This window comes from Pristiophorus japonicus, chromosome 24 (genome assembly GCF_044704955.1).
Source record: "Pristiophorus japonicus isolate sPriJap1 chromosome 24, sPriJap1.hap1, whole genome shotgun sequence".
Classification (NCBI taxonomy): Eukaryota; Metazoa; Chordata; class Chondrichthyes; family Pristiophoridae; genus Pristiophorus; species Pristiophorus japonicus.
In genome coordinates this window covers 19,177,623-19,198,807 of record NC_092000.1, presented here as the reverse complement: position 1 = coordinate 19,198,807, position 21,185 = coordinate 19,177,623, and the positions used below count along the sequence as shown (strand labels likewise).

Below are 21,185 nucleotides of genomic sequence, written 5' to 3'. Positions count from 1 at the left end.
GCAAGTATATCCTTTCGTAAATAAGGAGATAAAAACTGCACACAGTATTCCAGGTGTGGCCTCACCAATGCCCTGTATAGCTGTAGCAAGACTTCCCTGCTTTTATACTCCATCCCCTTTGCAATAAAGGCCAAGATTCCATTGGCCTTCCTGATCACTTGCTGTACCTGCATACTATCCTTTTGTGTTTCATGCACAAGTGCCCCCAGGTCCCTGTGGCAGGCCTCGTAAGCCAACCCTGCCTCTGTGTCTGACCAACATTCACACACACAAACTTTCCACAAGTGATGCGGCAGTTGTACAGAGCCTTGGTCTGACCTCCCTCTCGAGCACCGCGCTCAGTCCTGGTCCTCCGCACTTCAGGAGAGATAAATTGGCCCTAGAGGGGGTGCAGCGCAGGTTCACCCGGGGCTGAAAGGGTTAAATTAAGAGGACGGGTTCCATAAACCTGGCTTGCATTCCCTCGAGTTTAGAAGATTGAGGGGGCGATCTGATCGAGGTGTTAAAAGTGCTAAAATGACTCGAGAGGAAGAAACTATTTCCCCTGGTGGGGGAGGAATCCAGAACAATGTTAAATTTAGAGCCAGGCCGTTCAGGAACAAGATCACAGAAGATGGGAGAAATCTGTGACTCTCTTCCCACAAAGGCCACGGATGTTGGGGGCCAATTGGAGCTTCCAAGGCTGAGATCGATTGATGTTTGTTGGGTAAGGGTATCAGAGGATACCAAGCTAAGGCGGATAAATGGGTTTGAGGTACGGATCAGCCATTGAATTGCAGAGCAGGCCTGAGGGGCTGAATGGACTACTCCTGTTCCTACGAGTCAAACAGAGGGGACCGATAGAATAGATTGCCCTGGAACAATGACTAGAAATGATATTGGCAGACAAACGCTCAATGTCTGAGTGGCACTCCCCTAACCAATTTGAATTAAACAGGATTTAGTTCGGCCACTAGTTAGGCCACAGCTGGAGTACTGTGTGCAGTTCTGGTCACCTCAATACAGGAAAGATGTGATTGCACTGGAGAGGGTGCAGAGTAGATTTACGAGGATGTTGCCTGGACTGGAGAATTTTAGCTATGAGGAAAGATTGGATAGGTTGGGTTTGTTTTCTTGGGAACAGAGGAGGCTGAGAGAGCAGATGGGGCCTCGGTTTAACGTCTCATCCAAAAGACAGCATCTCCGACAGTGCAGTGCTGGAGTGTCAGCCTGGATTTATGTGCTCAAGTCTCAAGTGGGGCTTGAACCCACAGCCTTCTGACTCAGAGGTGAGGATGCTGCCCATCATCATCATCATCATCATCATCATCATAGGCAGACCCTCGAATCGAGGATGACCCACTTCCACGTCAAAAACTTCACCGGTGTTTCAGTGAAGGACCTAATATTCCAGGTCCCGAACTACATGTTGAAGGGTGGAAGATGCCTGTGCGTGGACATGTGGTGACCGTTGCACCCCAGCCACCACACGGGCTTGACAGAGCTAGGTCTTGGTCCAGTTAACCAGGACGACTGGAGACCTGCTCTGCTGCATGGGCACAGTGTGGGCTGGCCCGTGCTGCCCCTGGGCCCTCGCCTCTTCCGGGCCCCCGAACTCACGCCTCTGCCGGGCCCCGATCACGTCCCTCTACAATCTCTCGCCGCTTCTCCGCCCCGACCTCACCGCTCCTGCTGTACCTGCCCACGCTCCAATCACCGACCTGGATCTTGGTGACGTCACTCTTCGCTGCCGTTGCTCTCCTGCTCCAACACGTGCTACTCCCTGGAGTGGTATGCGGCCACGCTGCTCCTTCCGCTTCCCGGCCAGGGAGCGGAAGGAGCAGCCCACTGAGCCACGGCTGACAACACCATAACTGCTCTGCACTGGCACAGGACGTGCAATTTAACAGACCTGGAAGGGAATGCAAAGGACAAAATTGGTCCTCGTGTTCCTGCAATGATGGAATATTAAGCAGTGATTTAACTCGAGATACCTATTTATAATTTAAATTAACAGCATTAATATATGTAGTAAAGCATGTTATAACTCACTGCCTCTCTTGTCTCACTGAACTCTCTGCTCTCGACAGGATGCTGACACTTAAAGCCATCGCACAAGTGTTCATCCTGGGCTGTACCTGGATCCTCGGCTTGTTCCACTTTCAGGATTCAACCGTGACAATGGCCTATTTGTTCACCATCGTCAACAGTTTCCAGGGAACTTTTATCTTCATCATCCTCTGTGTGTTAAATCGGCAGGTAGGAAATGCTCTCTGTTTTCCCCATTCCTGTTTAATGGCCTTTATTGCAAGGGGGGTAGAGTATAAAAGTAGGGAAGTCCTGCTCCAACTGTACAGGGTATTGGTGAGACCACACCTGGAGTACTGCGTGCAGTTATTTAAGGAGGGATATACTTGCATTGGAGGCAGTTCAGAGAAGGTTCACGAGGTTGATTCCTGAGATGAAGGGGTTGTCTTATGAAGAAAGATTGAGCAGGTCGGGCCTATACTCATTGGAGTTTAGAAGACTGAGAGGTGATCTTACTGAAACGTATAAGATTCTGAGGGGGCGTGACAGGGTAGATGCTGAGAGGATGTTTCCCCTCGTGGGGGAATCTGGAATCAAGGGGCATAGTTTCAGAATAAGGGGTCGCCGATTTAAAACTGAGATGAGGAGGAATTTCTTCTCTCAGAGGGGCATGAATCTGTGGAATTCTCTACCCCAGAGAGCTGTAGAGGCTGGGTCATTGAATATATTTAAGGTGTGTCGAAATCTCAACTCTCAATATAAGACTCTGACACAATGTTCCTTTAATAATTTTTTTACTTGCAGCAAGGGAGAGCCCCGTCCAGTCAAAGGCAAAGCGGAGACTCTCACTGTGGTACAGATTCACAATATATTTATACAGTAGAACAAATAAGTTATGGTTCCATCCTGTGTATTGGTTCTGCCTTTGCAGTCAGCGAAAACAGATAAAGAGTTGTCCAATCAATTAATTATTACCACATTCTTGTCTGAGTCTTTTACATATCTTTACAATCTTTATCTAGCCCAAGGTCTGGCATAGCGACAGACTATTGATAATACAGGGGAGCATAATGGGTGGTACTTATCTCAGCAGCACAGTCTTTCTGTTGTCTGATGGTTATGCCTCCGGCTGGGTGGGTTTGTTTGTGCTTCCCTCACCCATACAGATGGCTCCTGCTTTTCTTAATCAGCTATCAACAGTTTCAGTCAAGGTTAGCACGTTTATGCAAACAGATTGCTTATTGCAGAAGCTTCTGGGAGGATCGGGACTCCATTTTGTTTTATTGCAAAAGGGTACATGTAACAGTGTATGCAACTTTAAAAGTATATTTCCACATTCCCCCCTTTTGTCCTTCACAAGGACAACTTAATCCATTCTAATCTTGCATAGTCTTTCTATTTCCATTTCCACACAAGAACCTTCAGTAGTTGTTGCTACCATAACCCTCGCAGTGGTCTCGGTTGGTAACACTGTTTTTCCCAACCTGGCACAGCAACACTTAACTAAGACAAACAAAAGATATAGAGCGAAGATTATCAGCAAGAATATGATCAAACCCTGTACCAAAGATCTCCCTAGGGATCCCAACCATCCCGATGCCCACTCCCACAAGGTGGTACCGTCCTGGCCAATAGTTTGTTTGTACTCTATTCCCTTTTTCCTAATATATTCACCTAGACTGCCAATCTCTTCTGACTTATCCGGGATATATGAACAGCATTCTTCACCAATTAATGCACATGTCCCTTCTTCTTTGGCAAGGAGATAATCTAAGGCCATACGATTTTGGAGAGCCACTGTTCGAATGGCTACTATTTCATCATTTACCCCTTCGAAGGCTTGTGAAGTTGGGTTGGCTACTGATTCTACTAAATTAGCCAGTTCCCATAATTGCCATCCGTTCAATGCTATTCCATAGGGTGGTATTATTACCTTGAATATTCCATTCAACCATGTCAAATCCCGTTTAAGTCTATGACAAGTCTATAGGCATCCCTTAGAGTCTTTGTTGTCCTAATAAAGGGTATCACATATCCTAAGTAACAAGTCTCCATCCAGTTGGCTAGTAACCATGGGTAGGCTTTATGGCCACATATAAGGTAGGTGCAATTATAGGACGTCAGTCTTTGGTCCTTCCGTGCCATCCATACTCGAGTGGTCCCACCGTCCCACCCTTCACCTCAGGTTTTAATATGGACCATAGTCCAGTTAAAGGTTGCTATCTTTCTCCCGTCAGTGAGATTTGTTATGGCTTGCCATTTAGTCATTTGGGGACACTTGCTGCGTCCCATTTCTGGTCCTTTAGTCTCATTACTTACTAGGTATATTATACTTCCAGGATTTCCTATTCCGGGAGTAATACTTAGGAAGGGAGGCTGACGGTTATTACTGTAATTGAGCTGATACCATCCCTGGAAGGTTGTAAGTTTATACCCTGCTGACCTCCATTCTGTTAGATCCTTCGTTTCTGACACCTTGGTTAGGTTTGTCCTATTTTGCACTATCAACCATTCTACCATTTCTGCTTCATTAAAGGGGATGGATCTTAGGGGAATACCCCCTTCGGAGTGGACAGGTAAATGGGAACATATCCAACAACTAGACACGTTTCATTCTTGAGCATACTTATGACTCAGCACCATAAATACATTTACCTGCAGTTCCCTTTGTTTATGTTTCTATACCCCGGGTACTATCAATAAGGCAAGGCACAACCCTGTTAAGCATAGCACTATCAGTCCCCATAGTCTGTATAGTTGCTTATTCGTTCTTCCTTTTTCTGTTCCTCTGGTTCCTTCTTCCCTGCCCCCTGGTCGGGTGCCCTTTTGCAATGTGACGCATGGATCCATGTCGGTCTTTACTTTACCTTGATTGCAGTATTAGTCGTCAGCAAGGCCTGGTATGGTCCTTCAAATCTTGGTTGTAGACTGTTTTTTCTTTTAAAGATTTTGATGTAAATGAATTGTCCGGGCTCCAGATTATGACACTTCCCTCCCGCTGGTTCGGCTTGAGCTTCTTTTACCTGTGAATGAAAGCTGGAAATACATTTGGTTAGCGCAATACAATGGGCCCAAGTTTCCACACGCGCCTAGAACGGCGCAGTCCCGACCTGGACGCCCGTTTTTCGCGCCACAAAGTGCGCCTAAAAAAATCCTCCGTATTCTCCACCGACCTGCAGGTCCTCTGGCCCTCGGCGGAGCCAGCACGAGCTATGGGGGGGCGGAGCCAGGTCCCTGCGCTGAAAACAGCGCCGGGACCTCTGCACATGTGCGCAAGTGCAGTAGCTCCAGGCGCCTGAAGCACGCAGCCCCTAGCCCTGGCCGAATGGCCTCACTGGGGCTGCGTGAATAAGGCTCCTCCCACGGCAAGCTCCTGCTTCCCCCCACCCCCAACCAGACCCGACACCCACTCCCCCCCCCCCCCCGCCCCCCGACTGGACCCGACCCGACCCGCGCTCCTGCTCCCGCTTGCCCGCCCCCCCCGACTGGACCCGACCCGACCCGCGCTCCCGCCCCCCGACCCGACCCGCGCTCCTGCTCCTGCTCCCGCTCCCCCCCCAACTGGATCCGACCTGACCTCCCCCTCCCCGACCTGACCTCCCCCTCCCTCTCTCTCCCTCCCTCCCTCCCTCCTCCCCTCCCCTCCCTCCCTCTCTCCCTCTCACCCCCTCCCTCCCTCGCTCCCTCTACCCCACCATCCCTTTCTCCCTCTCCCCCCCTCACTCCCTCTCCCCCCCTCTCTCCCTCTCCCCCCCCTCACTCCCTCTCCCCCCCTCTCTCCCTCTCCCCCCCCTCCCTCCCTCCCCCCTTCCTCTCTCTCCCGCCCTCTCTCTCCCCCCCTCTCTCTCCCCCCTCCCCCTCTCTCTCCCCCCTCCCCCTCTCTCTCCCCCCTCCCCCTCTCTCTCCCCCCTCCCCCTCTCTCTCCCCCCTCCCCCTCTCTCTCCCCCCTCCCCCTCTCTTCCCCCCTCCCCCCCTCCCTCTCTCCCTCTCCCTCTCCCTCCCTCTCTCTCCCTCCCTCCCCCCGACCCGACCCGACCCGACCCAACGTCACCTACCTGTAAATCTGGTGCTGGGGACGGGCCCTGCCCGAAGTCTCGGGCCGGCCCGTTCAGCCTTCGGTCCCGAAAGGCCTGCCTGAAGCACTTTCACACAGGTAGGAAGATGGTTTATTTAATCTTTTCTTTGCTTATAAATGTTTATTCAGGTTGGATTTATTTGTATAATATTTGTAGAAGTATAAATAAGGATTTATTATAGAATTTAATGACTTCCCTTCCCCCCCTCTCCCCCACCTCGTTCTGGACACCTAATTTGTAACCTGCGCCTGATTTTTTAAAGTGTAGAACAGGTTTTTTCAGTTTTACAAAAATCTTCACTTGCTCCATTCTAAGTTAGTTTGGAGTACGTTGTACGTTTTCACTGTGGAAACTTTGAAATCAGGCGTCAGTGGCCGGACACGCCCCCTTTTGAAGAAAAATTCTGTTCCAAAGTGGAACTGTTCTACCTGACTAGAACTGCAGAAAAAAAAATGTGGAGAATTGCGATTTCTAAGATAGTCCGTTCTCCACCAGTTGCTCCTAAAAATCAGGCGCAAATCACGTGGAAACTTGGGCCCATAAATTCAACATATTTTCTTCCAGATCGTGCTTGCAGATCGCATTACCATCAAGGCTAAGGGCAGCAGTTCTACCCATTTTAGTCCAGTGTCATTGCATAATTTTGCTAACTTATTTTTAAGCATTCCATTATATCTTTCAACAAGTCCAGCTGATTGTGGATGAAAATGTTGGTTAATCTGTAAAGCTTTACACATTTCTTTTACAACAGTTCCCGTGAAATGTGACCCGTTATCACTAGAAAGCTTAGCAGGGATTCTGAAGCGCGGTATGATTTCTTTTAACAAAAATTTAGCAACAGTAGTGGCATCGGCCTTTTTACATGGAAAGGCTTCAATCCATCTAGAGAACACATCGACAATAACTAATACATGTTTAAATCCCATACACATAGGTAATTCAATAAAATCCATTTGTAAATGTACAAAAGGCCCGACTGGATTTGGGTGGGAGGCAGATTCTACTTTTTCCGTCTTACCCGGATTCATTGTCTGACAGGTAACACAATTTTCACAGATTTGTTTCGCAATTGCTGAAATACCTGGTACATACCAAGTTACCAAAATATAATCTGCCAATCCCCCTTTGCCTGCATGTGTGAATGTATGAATACATCGGGCAATCCATGGAAGTAAGGATCTGGGTGCCACCATGCGGCCGTCATGGTAAACCCATATTCCTTCTGGATTTTTATAACATTGATCCTTTGTCCAAGTCAACACCTCCTCCATACTGGCCTGTGTCTGAAAGGCCAGCACATCATTAATAGTGGGTGGCGGATCTGAGCAATTATTTTTCCTTAGTGGAAATAATGACACCTGCATCCCCCCCTTTTGACAGAGCTGCTGACTTAGCTGCATTATCAGCTCTGGTGTTTCCAAGTGCTACCTCATTCAACTGGCCTGTATGTGCTTGGCATTTGATAATGGCAAGTTTTAAGGGGCATTGAATGGCTCGCAGGAGATTTTCTACTTGTTCTGCATTCTTGATGGTGATTCCTGAAGAAGTCAGGTACCCGCGAATTTTCCAAATTTGTCCATAGTCATGCGTTACTCCAAAAGCATCCCTGGAGTCACTGTAGATATTAACTGTTTGTCCTTCAGCCAGAATACAGGCTCGAGTTAATGCAAATAATTTGGCTTGTTGGGCTGAAAAGGAGCCTGGAAGAGAGGCTGTTTCGACAACATTAAACTGGGTTAAATTGCATAAGTCGCTCTAGGTTGTCCCCTATCATTTCGTAAGGCTGATCCGTCAACATAGTACACTAGATCACTAGTAGGGTTACACATTGGTACATCTGTTAAATTGACACGTGGTTTAGTCACTAATTCGGTTACAATTTCACATGAATGGGGTTCACCGTCTTCTTTCGTGGGGAGTAGAGTGGCTGGATTTAAGGTAGTACATCTTTTAATGATAAGGTTCGGATTTGATAACAGTTCAACTTCATATTTAGTGGTTCTTGCAGAAGTTAGGTGTTGGGTGGCACATTTAGTAAGTAAAATCTCGACAGAGTGTGGGATATATAAAATGGTTTGATGATTTAGAGTTATTGTCTGAGCCTGTTGTACAGCATAATAAGCTGCTGCCAACGAAGGAAGACATCCTGGTAGTCCGCGTGCCACTGGGTCTAGTTGAGTGCTGAAATACGCTACCGGTCGCTGCCTGTCCCCATGTAACGGAGTCAAAAGAGATTGTGCAAAACCCGACTTGTGATGAACAAATAAGTTAAATGGCTTAGTGTAATCTGGTAATCCCAAGGCTGGTGCTGAAGTGAGGGACTGTTTAAGATTCTGGAAAGCATTCCGGGATACTTCATTCCAAATCAACTTTTCTGGTAGTGAGGGCACGGACATGTCTAACAATGGTCTAACGATCTCGGACTAATTCACAATCCATTGCCTGCAATATCCTGACATACTGAGCAAATGTTTCATTTCTCTCTTGGTTATTGGTAGTGGAGCAGAGCAGATTGCTTTTACTCTGTCTTTTGTCAATTGTCTCGTATCTCTGACCAATTCGTGTCCTAGATACTGAACCCTTTCTGAGACAAATTGTAACTTCGCCTTTGACACTTTGTGTCCTTTCGAGGCCAAGGCTTTTAATAACACAAGAGAATCTGTTTCGCAGACTGATTTGGAGGGTGAGGTGAGCAGTGAGTCTTCAACATACTGCACAAGGGTAGAACCTGCTGGTAAAATTACATCTTCCAGATCCTTCTTTAAGCATTGTGAAAATATAGTAGGACTTTCGGTAAATCCCTGTGGGAGTCTTGTCCACGTATATTGGCGTCTTTATACATGAAGGCAAACAGGAATTGGGACTCTGGGTGAATGGGTATTGAGAAAAATGCTGAACATAGATCAATCACCATATAATACGTTGAGTTTGCTGGAATACTGGTAAGTATAGTCGCAGGATTAGGCACCACCGGATAAGTTGGGAATACAGATTTATTCACAGCTCATAGGTCTTGGACAAACCTCCATTTGTCAGTATTGGGCTTCTGAACCGGAAAAATCGGTGTGTGACACGGACTTCTAGTTGGAACTATTATTCCCTGTGCCAGCAGAGATGTAATGACTGGCTCGATACCTTGTTCTGCGGCTGGAGACAAGGAGTATTCGGGTTTCTTAGGAAGTGGTACAGTCGAATTGGTTACACTGTCCCCATGTAACGGAGTCAAAACAGATTGTGCAAAACCCGACTTGTGATGAACAAATCAAGATCGCTAACTTATATGGTTGTGCGGTAAGCACCTTTCCTACTTCATTAGAGTGTGTAGACCATAGTTGCTCTGGGACCTTAGCAAGAAGTTCTGTTGTTCCTTGTTGCAATGGAAAGCTAGTAACCGAAAGTATCCTTTCTTCTAAGATAGTATCGAAATATATTTTCCTATTCAATTTGACAGAATAGCCTTCCCTTCCTTCATGTTGCCCCAGAGTTCCATTAAGTGTGGGCATTTCTCTTGTACTAGAGATCCTTGCATTCTCTTAACAATTCGTCTAAATCCTGGGGTTTATGTGTGTCTGCAACCGCAAGGGTGCAGTGTGGAACGCTACCTTTAACCCTAAACAAGGTCTGATTGTGGGTGGATAATTCAACCCCTGCCGCTATTCCTTCAGGTCCGATAAAAATTTGTTCAATCATCAATCGATGTTTGCGGTGCAGGAATGGTTCATAAAAGATTTGTGCTGTAGCGTCTGACCCAGTTTTGTCATAATACGCTGTACAGTGTAACGTTTCATGCCAATTTCCCAAGGTTTGAGATTTGAGGTAGTCTGTGATTAACCTTGACACACACCAATATGAACCAACCAAATAGGATAGGGTTTTGCTTAGTGTAGGGTCCAAACTTTTCCAGGCATACAATATGGGTGTTGTGGGTTGAAGTAGTGGGTATGCCCCACATTTATCTATGGGGACTCGAACTTCCATACCGGCTGGAGAACAGAGGATCGCGGCACTCATTTTACATAATAGGTCACGTCCACACAGGTTTACTGGAACTTCATTAGAAAGTAGAAATGAATGACTATCTTCATAATCTTCTAATTGTACATTGATAGGGTCGGAGAAAAACATGTGATGAGCGTGTCCAGATAGTCCAATCATTGAGGTTTGATTAGTGGAGGTGGGAATTCCCTTTGTATCTTCCCTCGAAAGGACCGAATAGGTGGCACCAGTATCCACTAGGAATGGAATATCCTTTCCTTGTATTCGTATTTTTACTTCAGGTTCTCCTATGGTATTTAACGAAACGACGGGTAGCTGTTTACTTGTAGTACTTGGATCTGGGATTGAGCGACATTGGTCATTATACGGATAATTTGATCGTTGGCCGAATTGATTTTGATTCTGTGGTCCAAATGGATTTTGAATAGAGAAATTAGTCTGAGGTCTATCATGTACCTGAGCTTGGGTCGCATACGGGTTGGGTTCTAGAGGTGGAGGAGGTGGTCTATTACCAGCCTGTTGAGTCCAATCATAATTTGTTTGTTGCTGTTTTGACGGGCAATTTCTAGCCCAGTGTCCAGTCTGACCACAGTTGTAACAGGTGCTATATGCCCTCGCCCTACACCTCCTCTCCCTCTTCCTCTAAAATTTCTTCCTCTGCCTCGTCCTCTTCCTCTACCCTGTGGAGGGCAGTAGGAAGGTGTCGCTGGGGCGGGTGTTGTTGGAGCTGCTTGTTCCATAAACACGGTGACCTTGCTTTCAGATTCTCTATTTCGATCTTGTATGTCTTTTAACATAGATACAACCTTGGATAGCATTTCCTGTCGCCATCCGAGACAAACTAATTTAAAGGGATCTCTAAGTTCGGGTCGTAGTCCGTTTACAACGGTGCTAATCATGGGAGATTCTAATTCTTCTATTTTCATGCCTGAACATTGGTTCATAATTTCTTAAAACTTCCCACATACAGGACAACACTGCAAAGGGTTAAAAAACTTTCAATCTATCTAAAAAAGTGGGTGGAGCCAAAACAAACAGACTGCTCCACCACTTTCTCAAACAGGCTTTCAGACACATGAAAAATTCATTAATTTTCACCTCAAATATTCCGCAGTCAAAAATCACACAAGCACTTTCATTCAAAGACAGACATTCACAAAAGTCTTTCTTCATTCAACAAAACTACATACAAATGCCAACAGGAATCACAATGTAAACGAAACAACCAGGCGTTCCACTATCCTGAATTGTTTCACTCTTTGCAATAAAGGCTTGCCATCCATGTTATTACTAAACCACACAGGTGACCAAATTGACACATTCAAATCTGGCTGAATGACTCTCACACCTTCCAGCATCTTCTTTCCTGTGAGGACATCCTCTGCGCTGATCTCGTACCCAGTGTACAACCTACGCACAGCAAAACGCTGTTAGAAATGTTCACCCAGCGTGTGCTAATCTGACAAACCGCGCAGAACGGATACGGCAATACGTGCATTCACTCCCACAGTTAGCAAGGATTGATCTCTTTTTGAGCTCTCTCCTCCCCCTCCTCTCCCCCTCCTCTCCTCTCCCCACCCCTCTCCTTCCCTCCTCCCCTCCCCCCTCCTCTCCTCCTCCCCCTCCTCTCACTTCCCCCCTCCCCCTCCCCCTCCTCTCCCTCTCCCTCCCCCCTCCTCTCCCTTCCCCTCCTCTCCCCTCCCCTCCTCTCCTCCATCTCCCCCTCCCCTCCACTCCTCTCCCACTCTCCTTAACCCTCCTCCTCCATCCCCTCCCCTCCACTCCTCTGCCCTCTCCTCCTCTCCCCTCTTCTCCGCTCCTCTCCCCCCTTCCCCCTCTTCTCTCCTTCCCTCCCCCCTCTCCTCACCTCCCCTCCCCTCCCCTCCCCTCCTCTCACCTCCCCTCCCCTCCACTCCTCTCCTCTCTCCTTCCCTTTCATCTCCGCTTTCCCCTTCTCTCCTCTCCTCCCCCCTCCTCCCTTCCCTCTCTACCTACTGCTCTCTTGCTGTCCCCTCTTATCCCCTCGCTGCCCTCCGCCCTCACTGCCCCTCCCCTCAGTACGGGAAGGCAGTGGGCTCTCGGACCAGGGCGTTCCCTAAGGCACTGCCAGGGAGCAGGAGCAAACCTCGCTGGAAGCCTTGCCGTGCGAGAACTGAATTAGCTCCGTCTCCTCAAAGCATTCCTTACCTTCTGCTGCTGTGGAGCAAAACAAGGCGAGGGGTCGGCACCGAATCCCAACCCGTCAACATCCCATGGGCAGGAGGCAGTGAATGGAGAGACTGGCAGCAATGGTGGAGAAATTCGCGAGCGCCCGGTTAGGGGCGTTAACTTAACACGCAAGCAGTGGGCCGGGCTGATCGCTCGTGGGCAGGAACACGCGAAAAAAACTGCAACAGGGAAGGAACATTGTTTTTTTTTTACTTACCTCGGCGCCCTCACCTTTAATCATCGCCCCCGAAGCGCCCGGCCTCCCGATGGATGCCGCCTGCAGCTCCCGGTGTTACCACCCGCCGATGCCGCAAGGGGCGGTACGCACGTTCGGGTCTTGGGGGGGGGGGGGGGGGGCGCGACGCGCACGGCGATGACATCACAATCTCCGGGCGAAGACCGGGGGCGCAACGACATACCGCCGCCGCAAAAAACTCCTGCCGAATATGGCGATGTTATCGCCCTCTGGGGGCCATAATGGGAGGCGCTAACCAGGCCAATTTCTGTGTCTGCCTCGGGCCACAAGTGAAGGGTGTGAAATGTTTTATTAGAAGCACAGGGAGATGGCTTTACTGAAATGGGTTCTGTTATGTCTTTAGATGCTCTGATAATGAGTCCACGAGGCAAAGTATTGTACTTGAACTGTAGTGACCTTAATCCATTTAATATAACTCCAGAGTGAGGATACCACATAGTGGACTCTCTTTTATACCTCGGTACCTATGCTGTAAAGGTGACCCTGAGCATCCACCAGTTGCGCCCTCTGGTGGTGCCAGCATAGTATATACAGTGTGAACCTTGTTGATGGTACCTCCGATAAACAAGTCTCCATCTTGTGCAACTATACAGTGACTACACAGAGAGTATATCTATAGTATGCATATATAACAGGTTCCTCCTACAAAAGCCACGCACTTTGTGAATGAGAAATCCCCCATGTTCAACCTTTCCATTACACGTAACAGTTACAATCTGTTCTCTCTGCGATCTGTGACTACAGGTGAGAGATGGATACCGGGCCTGCTTCAATAGAATGTGCCTGGTCAGGAAGAAACCAAGCTTCGCGGATTCTGGGTCCACCAGTGTGCCAATGACCACTACCTCAGTAAGTAGCCAGCTGCCCCATTGTGGAGCAAGTCCTATGTTACCGAGCGCGTTGAGCTAATGGTTATGTTCGCGCCAGGGTGTCCCTGGAGATGGCGCATGCGGTGTCCACTGGTACGCTCGCTGCCTTCAGCTGTGTGTCCCCTCGTTCCAGAGGAAATAGTTTCTGACTTCGGACCTTGTGGCCTGAATGACTCAGTACCTCACCGTGGCGTGCGTTTACCCACTGTAATGTATCTGCTTCCTGGGTTCTTTGCTTAAGAATTCATAGCAACACATTGCTATTAAGAACGAGTTGGTTTATTAACAAAGGTTTAACAATCACATTACACATTACCAGTTCATCCACTAGGCTAACAACCACCTGTCTCATCGTGAATGACCTAGACCCAACTGGCTGGGGTTTTATTGAGTCTTGTGAACACCACGTGACTGGCTAAGCCACTCACAACTCAACAGCTCTACAACTATTTTTGTAAAACGTTACTACCAATGCCCCCTTATTAAAAGGGCACTAATACCGACAAATTAAACTTTTTCAAACATGTCAAATTAAAATTTAGTTGCCGGGGGCGATGATGCAATCCAGTCCCTCTGGTGCCCACCTCTCGCGGAAGGCCATGAGCGTACAGGTGGACACCGCATGCTCCATCTCCAGGGACACCCTGGCGCAAACGTAGTCGCGGAAGAGAGGCAGGCAGTCGGACTGAACGAACCCCTCGACCGTCTGCTGCCTCGTCTAGTTAATGGCCAACTTGGCCAGGCCCAGGGGCAGTCCTATGAAGAAGCCCTCCGACCTGCCCGCTCCCCTCCGCACAGGATGCCCAAAGATCAGTTCAACAGCTCTACAACTATTTTTGGTGTATATATAAACAAGTGCCCCCTGGTTAAAGGTGGGGGGGTCACACACCAAAATCTTTCAATCAAGTGACCCCTTGTTTTTTTTTGAGGGCACCAAAAACACAAGTTATACAAGTGCCCCCTGGTTAAAAGGGGGGGGGGCACTAAAACCGACAAACTTGAACAAATTAAACTGTGATATTGTGGTTCAATTAAAATTTGGTTGCCGGGGGTGATGATGCACTCCAGTCCCTCCGGCACCCACCTCTCGCGGAAGGCCACGAGCGTACCGGTGGACACCGCGTGCTCCATCTCCAGGGACACCCTGGCTCAGATGTAACCGCGGAAGAGAGGCAGGCAGTCGGGCTGAACGGCCCCTTCGACCGCCCGCTGTCTGGACCGGCTGATGGCCCCCTTGGCCATGCCAGGAGCAGGCCCACGAGGAGCCTTCCGACCTGCCCGCTACCCTCGGCACCGGGTGCCCAAAGATCAGGTCAACAGCTCTACAAGGCTGTGAGCATGCTCACAAGTGCATATATTACACCCACTACTCAACTGGAGGGGTTTCTCACCCATTCTTCTTCCTAGGCAGTCCCTCGTATCGAGGATGACTTGCTGCCACCAAAAAGGGATGAGTTCACAGGTGTTTCAACGAAGGACCTGATATTCCAGGTCCCAAACTACATCTTAAAAGGTGGAAGATGCCTGTGCGTGGATTTTTTAACGTGTGGTGGCCATTGCACACCAGCCACCACACGGGCTTCACAGAGCTAGGTCTTGGTCCAGTGTCAAGGGTTAACCAAGACGACTGGAAACCAGCTCTGCTGCACGGACCTAGTGCGCGCACATATCACAGTGTGGGCTGGGCCCGTACTGCCCCTGGGCCCTCGGCTCTTCTGGGCCCCAAACTCGTGCCTCTCCTGGGCCCCGATCACATTGCTCCTGCTGTACCTGCCCGCGCTCCAATCAGCGACCTGGACCTTGGTGACGTCCGATCCAGTCGCCCTCTTCATGGCCGTCGCCCTCCTGCACCAGCTCTCGCTGCTCCCTGAAGTAGTATGGCCGCCATGCTGCTCCAGGCCGCCGATCGCCTTTTATGGTCCCGACCTGCCGCTGATGTTTCCTCATCCATTAGTTAGCCAATGGCTCGCAACATTTGATGTAAGCGATGTCACTAATGCCTTGTGTTGAGTTGATTTAGGATACTGTCATATATCCATGCTGACCTCGTGTGAAGGGGTTACATACTGTCAAACATCCTTTGACTCTAATGCAAGCTGAGAACTAAGAAACACTGAAACGTCTGGTAATATTTGTCATATATGTATACTGTGTACATACTATGCTGATATCACTAGAGGGTGCAACTGTGGGAGGCCCAGTCAGCAGTTGTATAAAAGGCTGGTCACCACATGGCTGCCTCACTCTGAGTTACAATAAAAGAGACTAAGGTCACAGCAGTTCAAGCATAGCACTAGGCCTCGTGGAGTTATTCTGCAGATAGATAGAGACATATTAATATTCTTTATTAAAACAAACCAATGAAATAATGAACCACAACTGTTTACATGCAGTGCATTCGAGATATAGGCACCAAATTTAACTCACATACCGGGGACTCCTCACAAGGTCACAACCGTGCCATTATTAACTGCTTACACTAGCCGTGGCAAGACGAGAAAGGTCCTCAAGGGGACCCCCGTATCTTTTATACGCGTAAATACGTCCCAATTATAGCAGCCATTATAGCAGCGTGCAACACCGATTCAATGGGGGAGAAATTTATTTCCTCGCAGTTTGGGGACGGTAACATCAGAGAGACGGGACACCCTAGCGCCACGTGCTAAAGTTCCCCCCACCCCCCCACAAAAAAATTGAGATTAGCGCTCCCGGAAGGGTTAAAGGGGCGGGCCCAAATTGCAGGCTTTGCAAATTAGATAATGAGCGACCTGGACCACCGGGGAGCGGGGGAGCCCCGCGATCCGGCAGAGCGCCGGGGCTGAGCGATCGCGGCCAGGACCCAGCGCAGGAAACGGAGCAGCAAGCGGGAAAACCAAGGTAAGTTTATTGCTTTACTTCATTCGGCCGCCCCGCCGTCGCCCCGGTAACGGCCAGCCGCCCCGGTAACGGCCAGCCGCCCCATCCGGGCCTCCTGCAACCGTCGGTGTTTTCGCCCGGCCCTGCCGCAGGGGGCGGGAATGAATTTCGGGGCCGGGGCGCCGCGCGCCGCGATGATGTCACGATCTCCGGGCGCGGGACATCGGGGTGTAACGCCGTAGCGCCGCCGCTAAACCCCCGCCCAATCTTCTTAGGCAGTCCCCCGGAGTCGAGGAAGACTTGTTTCCAGGATAAAAGTGAGTTCTCAGGTGACTGAAGAGTCCAATGCGGGAATTACAGTCTCTGTCATGGGTGGGGCAGACGGTGGTTGAAGGGACGGGTGGGTGGGGAGTCAGGGTTGCTACACGCTCCTTCCGCTGTCGACGCTTGGTTTCGCCATGCTCTCCTGTATGGCTCAGAGACATGGACCATGTACAGTAGACACCTCAAGTTGCTGGAGAAATATCACCTCCTGCAAAATCCTGCAAATCCCCTGGGAGGACAGACTCACCAACGTTAGCGTTCTTGTCCAGGCCAACATCCCCAGCATCGAAGCACTGACCACACTCGATCAGCTCCGCTGGGCAGGCCACATAGTCCGCATGTCAGACACGAGACTCCCAAAACAAGCGCTCTACTCGGAACTCGTCCACGGCAAACGAGCCCCAGCTGGGCAGCGGAAACGTTACAAGGACACCCTCAAAGCCTCCCTGAAAAAGTGCAACATTCCCACCGACACCTGGGAGTCCCTGGCCAAAGACCGCCCTAAGTGGAGGAAGTGCATCCAGGAGGGCGCTGAGCATCTCGACTCTCATCGCCGAGAGCATGCAGAAATCAAGCGCAGGCAGCGGAAGGAGCGTGAGGCAAACCAGGCTTCCCACCCACCCTTTCCTTCAACCACTGTCTGTCCCACCTGTGACAGAGATTGTGGTTCTTGTATTGGACTGTACAGCCACGTAAGAACACATGCTAAGAGTGGAAGCAAGTCTTTCTCGATTCGAGGGACTGCTTATGATGATGATGATGCATGCTCTCGGCAATGAGACTCGAGGTGCTCAGCGCCCTCCCGGATGCACTTCCTCCACTTTGGGCGGTCTTTGGCCAGGGTCTTTCAGGTTTCGGTGGGGATGTCGCACTTTATCAGGGAGGCTTTGAGGGTGTCCTTGTAACGTTTCCTCTGCCCACCTGGAGCTGAGTGGAGCTCTTGTTTTGGAGCCTCAGTGTCAGACGATGCAGACAATATGGCGGGAGGCGTTAACAGCGCTGCGTCTGTTCGGTAAGTCAATTGCGCTCAGTTAGTGCCCCCCTGGGAGGCCCAAATGCATTGAATTTCGCCCTCAGTGAGTCTGTGCTATAACATCTGTTTACTCACTCCTGAGAAACCATGGGTATCAGTTCTGGTCTATCTTCTTACCTCCCCAGTATATCCCTAAGACAAGTCTATTCATAGCAGCTTAGCTGCCTACAGTCACTTGCCTGATTTACTGTATCTTCATTAACTGTACAGGGTATTGGTGAGGCTGCACCTGGAGTACTGCGTGCAGTTTTGGTCACCTTACTTAAGGAAGGATATACTAGCTTTGGAGGGAGTACAGAGATGATTCACTAGGCTGATTCCGGAGATGAGGGGGTTACCTTATGATGATAGATTGAATAGACTGGGTCTTTACTCGTTGGAGTTCAGAAGGATGAGGGGTGATCTTATAGAAACATTTAAAATAATGAAAGGGATAGACAAGATAGAGGCAGAGAGGTTGTTTCCACTGGTAGGGGAGACTAGAACTAGGGGGCACAGCCTCAAAATACGGGGCAGCCAATTTAAAACCGAGTTGAGAAGGAATTTCTTCTCCCAGAGGGTTGTGAATCTGTGGAATGCTCTGCCCAGGGAAGCAGTTGAGGCTAGCTCATTGAATGTATTCAAATCACAGATAGATTTTTAACCAATAAGGGAATTAAGGGTTATGGGGAGCGGGTGGGTAAGTGGAGCTGAGTCCACGGCCAGATCAGCCATGATCTTATTGAATGGCGGAGCAGGCTCGAGGGGCTAGATGGCCTACTCCTGTTCCCAATTCTTATGTTCCCTCGTATCGAGGATGAGCCGCTTCCACACCAAAAATAGATGAGTTCACAGGTGTTTCAATGAAGGACCTGACATTCCAGGTCCCGAACTACATGTTGAAGGGTGGAAGATGCCTGTGCATGGATTCTTTTAACGTGGGGTGGCCGTTGCACACCAGCCACCACACGGGCTCGACAGAGCTCGGTCTTGATCCAGTGACAAGGATTAACCAAGACGACTGGAGACCAAGCTCTGCTGCATGGACCTACTGCGCGCACATATCGCAGTGTGGGCTGGGCCCGTGCTGCACCTGGGCCCTCGCCTCTCCTGGGCCCGATCACGATGTGCCTGGGCCTCGATCAAAAATGGAGCAGTCAGTAACAGGACATCAATTAGTTTCCTCTTATCTTGGAGACATCAAATATCAACACAAATATCCAGGCTAGTTGAAGGGTTATTAACATCAACAAAACTAAACACCAACTAACAGAATGAACACGATTCAGTAGGGATGTGAATAACAGCAGAATCCAACCCCTGCAGTCACTTGTGAACTCGCTGGTGTCTCAGCAGCTGGGAATGTGATAATACACTGAATGTTCTGAAATTTTCTCCGCTTCTCCAACCCGCTCTCCTCCCTTAAGACTCTCAGTGGGCGGCACACTTGCCCCTGAGTCAGAAGGTTGTGGGCTCAAGTCCCACTCCAGAGACTAGAGCACAAAATATAAATCTAGGCTGACATTTCAGTGCAGTGCTGAGGGAGCGCTGCACTGTCGGAGGTGCCGTCTTTCAGATGAGACGTTAAACCAAGGCCTCGTCTGCCCTCTCAGGTGGTTGTATAAAATCCCATCGCACTATTTCGAAGTACAGGGGAGTTATCCCCGGTGTCCTGGCCAATATTTATCTCTCAATCGGCATCACCAAGAAAAAGGATTACCTGGTCATTATCATATTCTGTTTGTGGGAGCTTGCTGTGCGCAAATTGGCTGCCACGTTTCCCACATTACAACAGTGACTACACTTCAAAAAATATACTTCATTGGCTGTGAAGCGCTTCGGGGCGTCCTGAGATTGTGAAAGGCGCAATATAAATGCAAGTCTTTTTACCTGCCTTTGTCTGGAGCCAATTTTGTTTTTGTCTGGTTATGTTCTTGTGAAGCGCCTTGGGACATTTAAGGCCCTGTATAAATGCAAGTTGATGTCATGGAATCGTTTTTCATAAAACGCAGCACTGAAATCTGTTTTCAAGTGTTTGCTGATTAAAACTACAGCGGTGTTTGAGCATTTTGGTTGTTATATGGACATATATGGAATTCATTCATTGCAGAAGTGTCTTTGTGTCTTAATGCCTCTGTGTATTTTACCTGTAAATAAATTTAGCGAAGTAGTTTTAGCCTGTCTAATGTGTAGCTCCACCTAGTGGGCCACTGCTCCACCTACTGGGCCACTGTGGTAATGCAGCTATTGCTGTAAATACAATAAAAGCACCTTGTGACCAGGTCACCTGATAAGTTCCTGCAGCGCCATCTTGTAACTGTGTGTTTGGGATGTGATAGAGAATATATCACACTGTGTACGGCCCAGTGCGTGATCTACTGCAATTCCTCCCTGGAGCGCTAATAAGTCGGGTGCTCGGTGGCGTTGCACACTGGGCCGTGCTGCGCTGCCGTGTCCAAGGGGCCCCTCCCCTCCCGGGACCACCGGGGAGCCGCGCGATCAGCCCACGCACTCAGCAGTGGGAAACCCAAACTCACTTTTTTTTTGTATGTTTTTTTTTCTCTCGGCCGCCTTGCCTTTAACCATCGCCCCTGGTAACGGCCGCCAGCCCGATCCATGCCCCCTCCCCCCACCGCTGTCGGTGTATTCGCCCGGCTCAGGGGCCGGAAATGGCGGGAGTCGTTAGCAGCACCGCGCCCAGTCAGTCATCATCATCATCATAGGCAGTCCCTTGGAATCGAGGAAGACTTGCTTCCACTCTAAAAATGAGTTCTCAGGTGACTGAACAGTCCAATCTGGGAATTACAGTCTCTGTCGCAGGTGGGACAGACAGTGGTTGAGGGAAGGGGTGGGTGGGACTGGTTTGCCGCACGCTCCTTCCGCTGTCTGCGCTTGCTTTCTGCATGTTCTCAGCGACAAGACGCGAGGTGCTCAGCGCCCTCCCGGATGCTCTTCCTCCACTTAGGGTGGTCTTTGGCCAGGGACTCCCAGGTGTTGGAGGGGCTGTTGCATTTTATCAAGGAGGCTTTGAGGGTGTTCTTGTAATGTTTCCTCTGCCCACCTGAGGCTCATTTGTCATGAAGGAGTTCTGAGTAGAGCGCTTGCTTTGGGAGTCTTGTCTCCGGCATGCGAACAATGTGGCCTGCCCAAGGGAGCTGGTCGAGTGTGGTCAGTGCTTCAATGCTGGGGATGTTGGCCTGGTCAAGGACGCTAACGTTGATGCGTCTGTCCTCCCAGGGGATTTGCAGGATCTTGCGGCGACATCGTTGGTGGCATTTCTCCAGCGACTTGAGGTGTCCACTCAGGAGGTGCCATACAGGAGGGCGGGTGTTACTACAGTACTGTAGACCATGAGCTTGGTGTCAGATTTGAGGTACTGGTCTTCGAAAACCCGGTCGGTAGCTTATAGAAATGCACCAAACTTCTAACCCTAGAATGCCACAAACAGCAACGTAATTTGTCAGTATTTTAAACTGTGAGACCGAAACATTTCAGCGTATATTTCAGTCAAGGTAGAGGGAAAGGAACAAAGAGGGAGAGAGAGATGGACTGAGGGAGAGAGAGAGAGAGTGAAAGAGAGA

At 49.4% G+C, this 21,185-nt stretch overlaps 1 protein-coding gene across 1 annotated transcript in view; it reads left to right on the top strand.

Annotated features, from left to right (window-relative positions):
• Window positions 1-21,185, top strand: part of LOC139237771 (adhesion G protein-coupled receptor E3-like) — a 63,996-nt gene that overhangs the window by 24,212 nt on the left and 18,599 nt on the right. Inside the window, exons 8-9 of the mRNA XM_070866955.1 lie at window positions 2,070-2,238; window positions 13,288-13,392. Of these exons, the coding sequence (XP_070723056.1) occupies window positions 2,070-2,238; window positions 13,288-13,392 (274 nt within the window). The remainder of the gene's footprint in view (window positions 1-2,069; window positions 2,239-13,287; window positions 13,393-21,185) is intronic.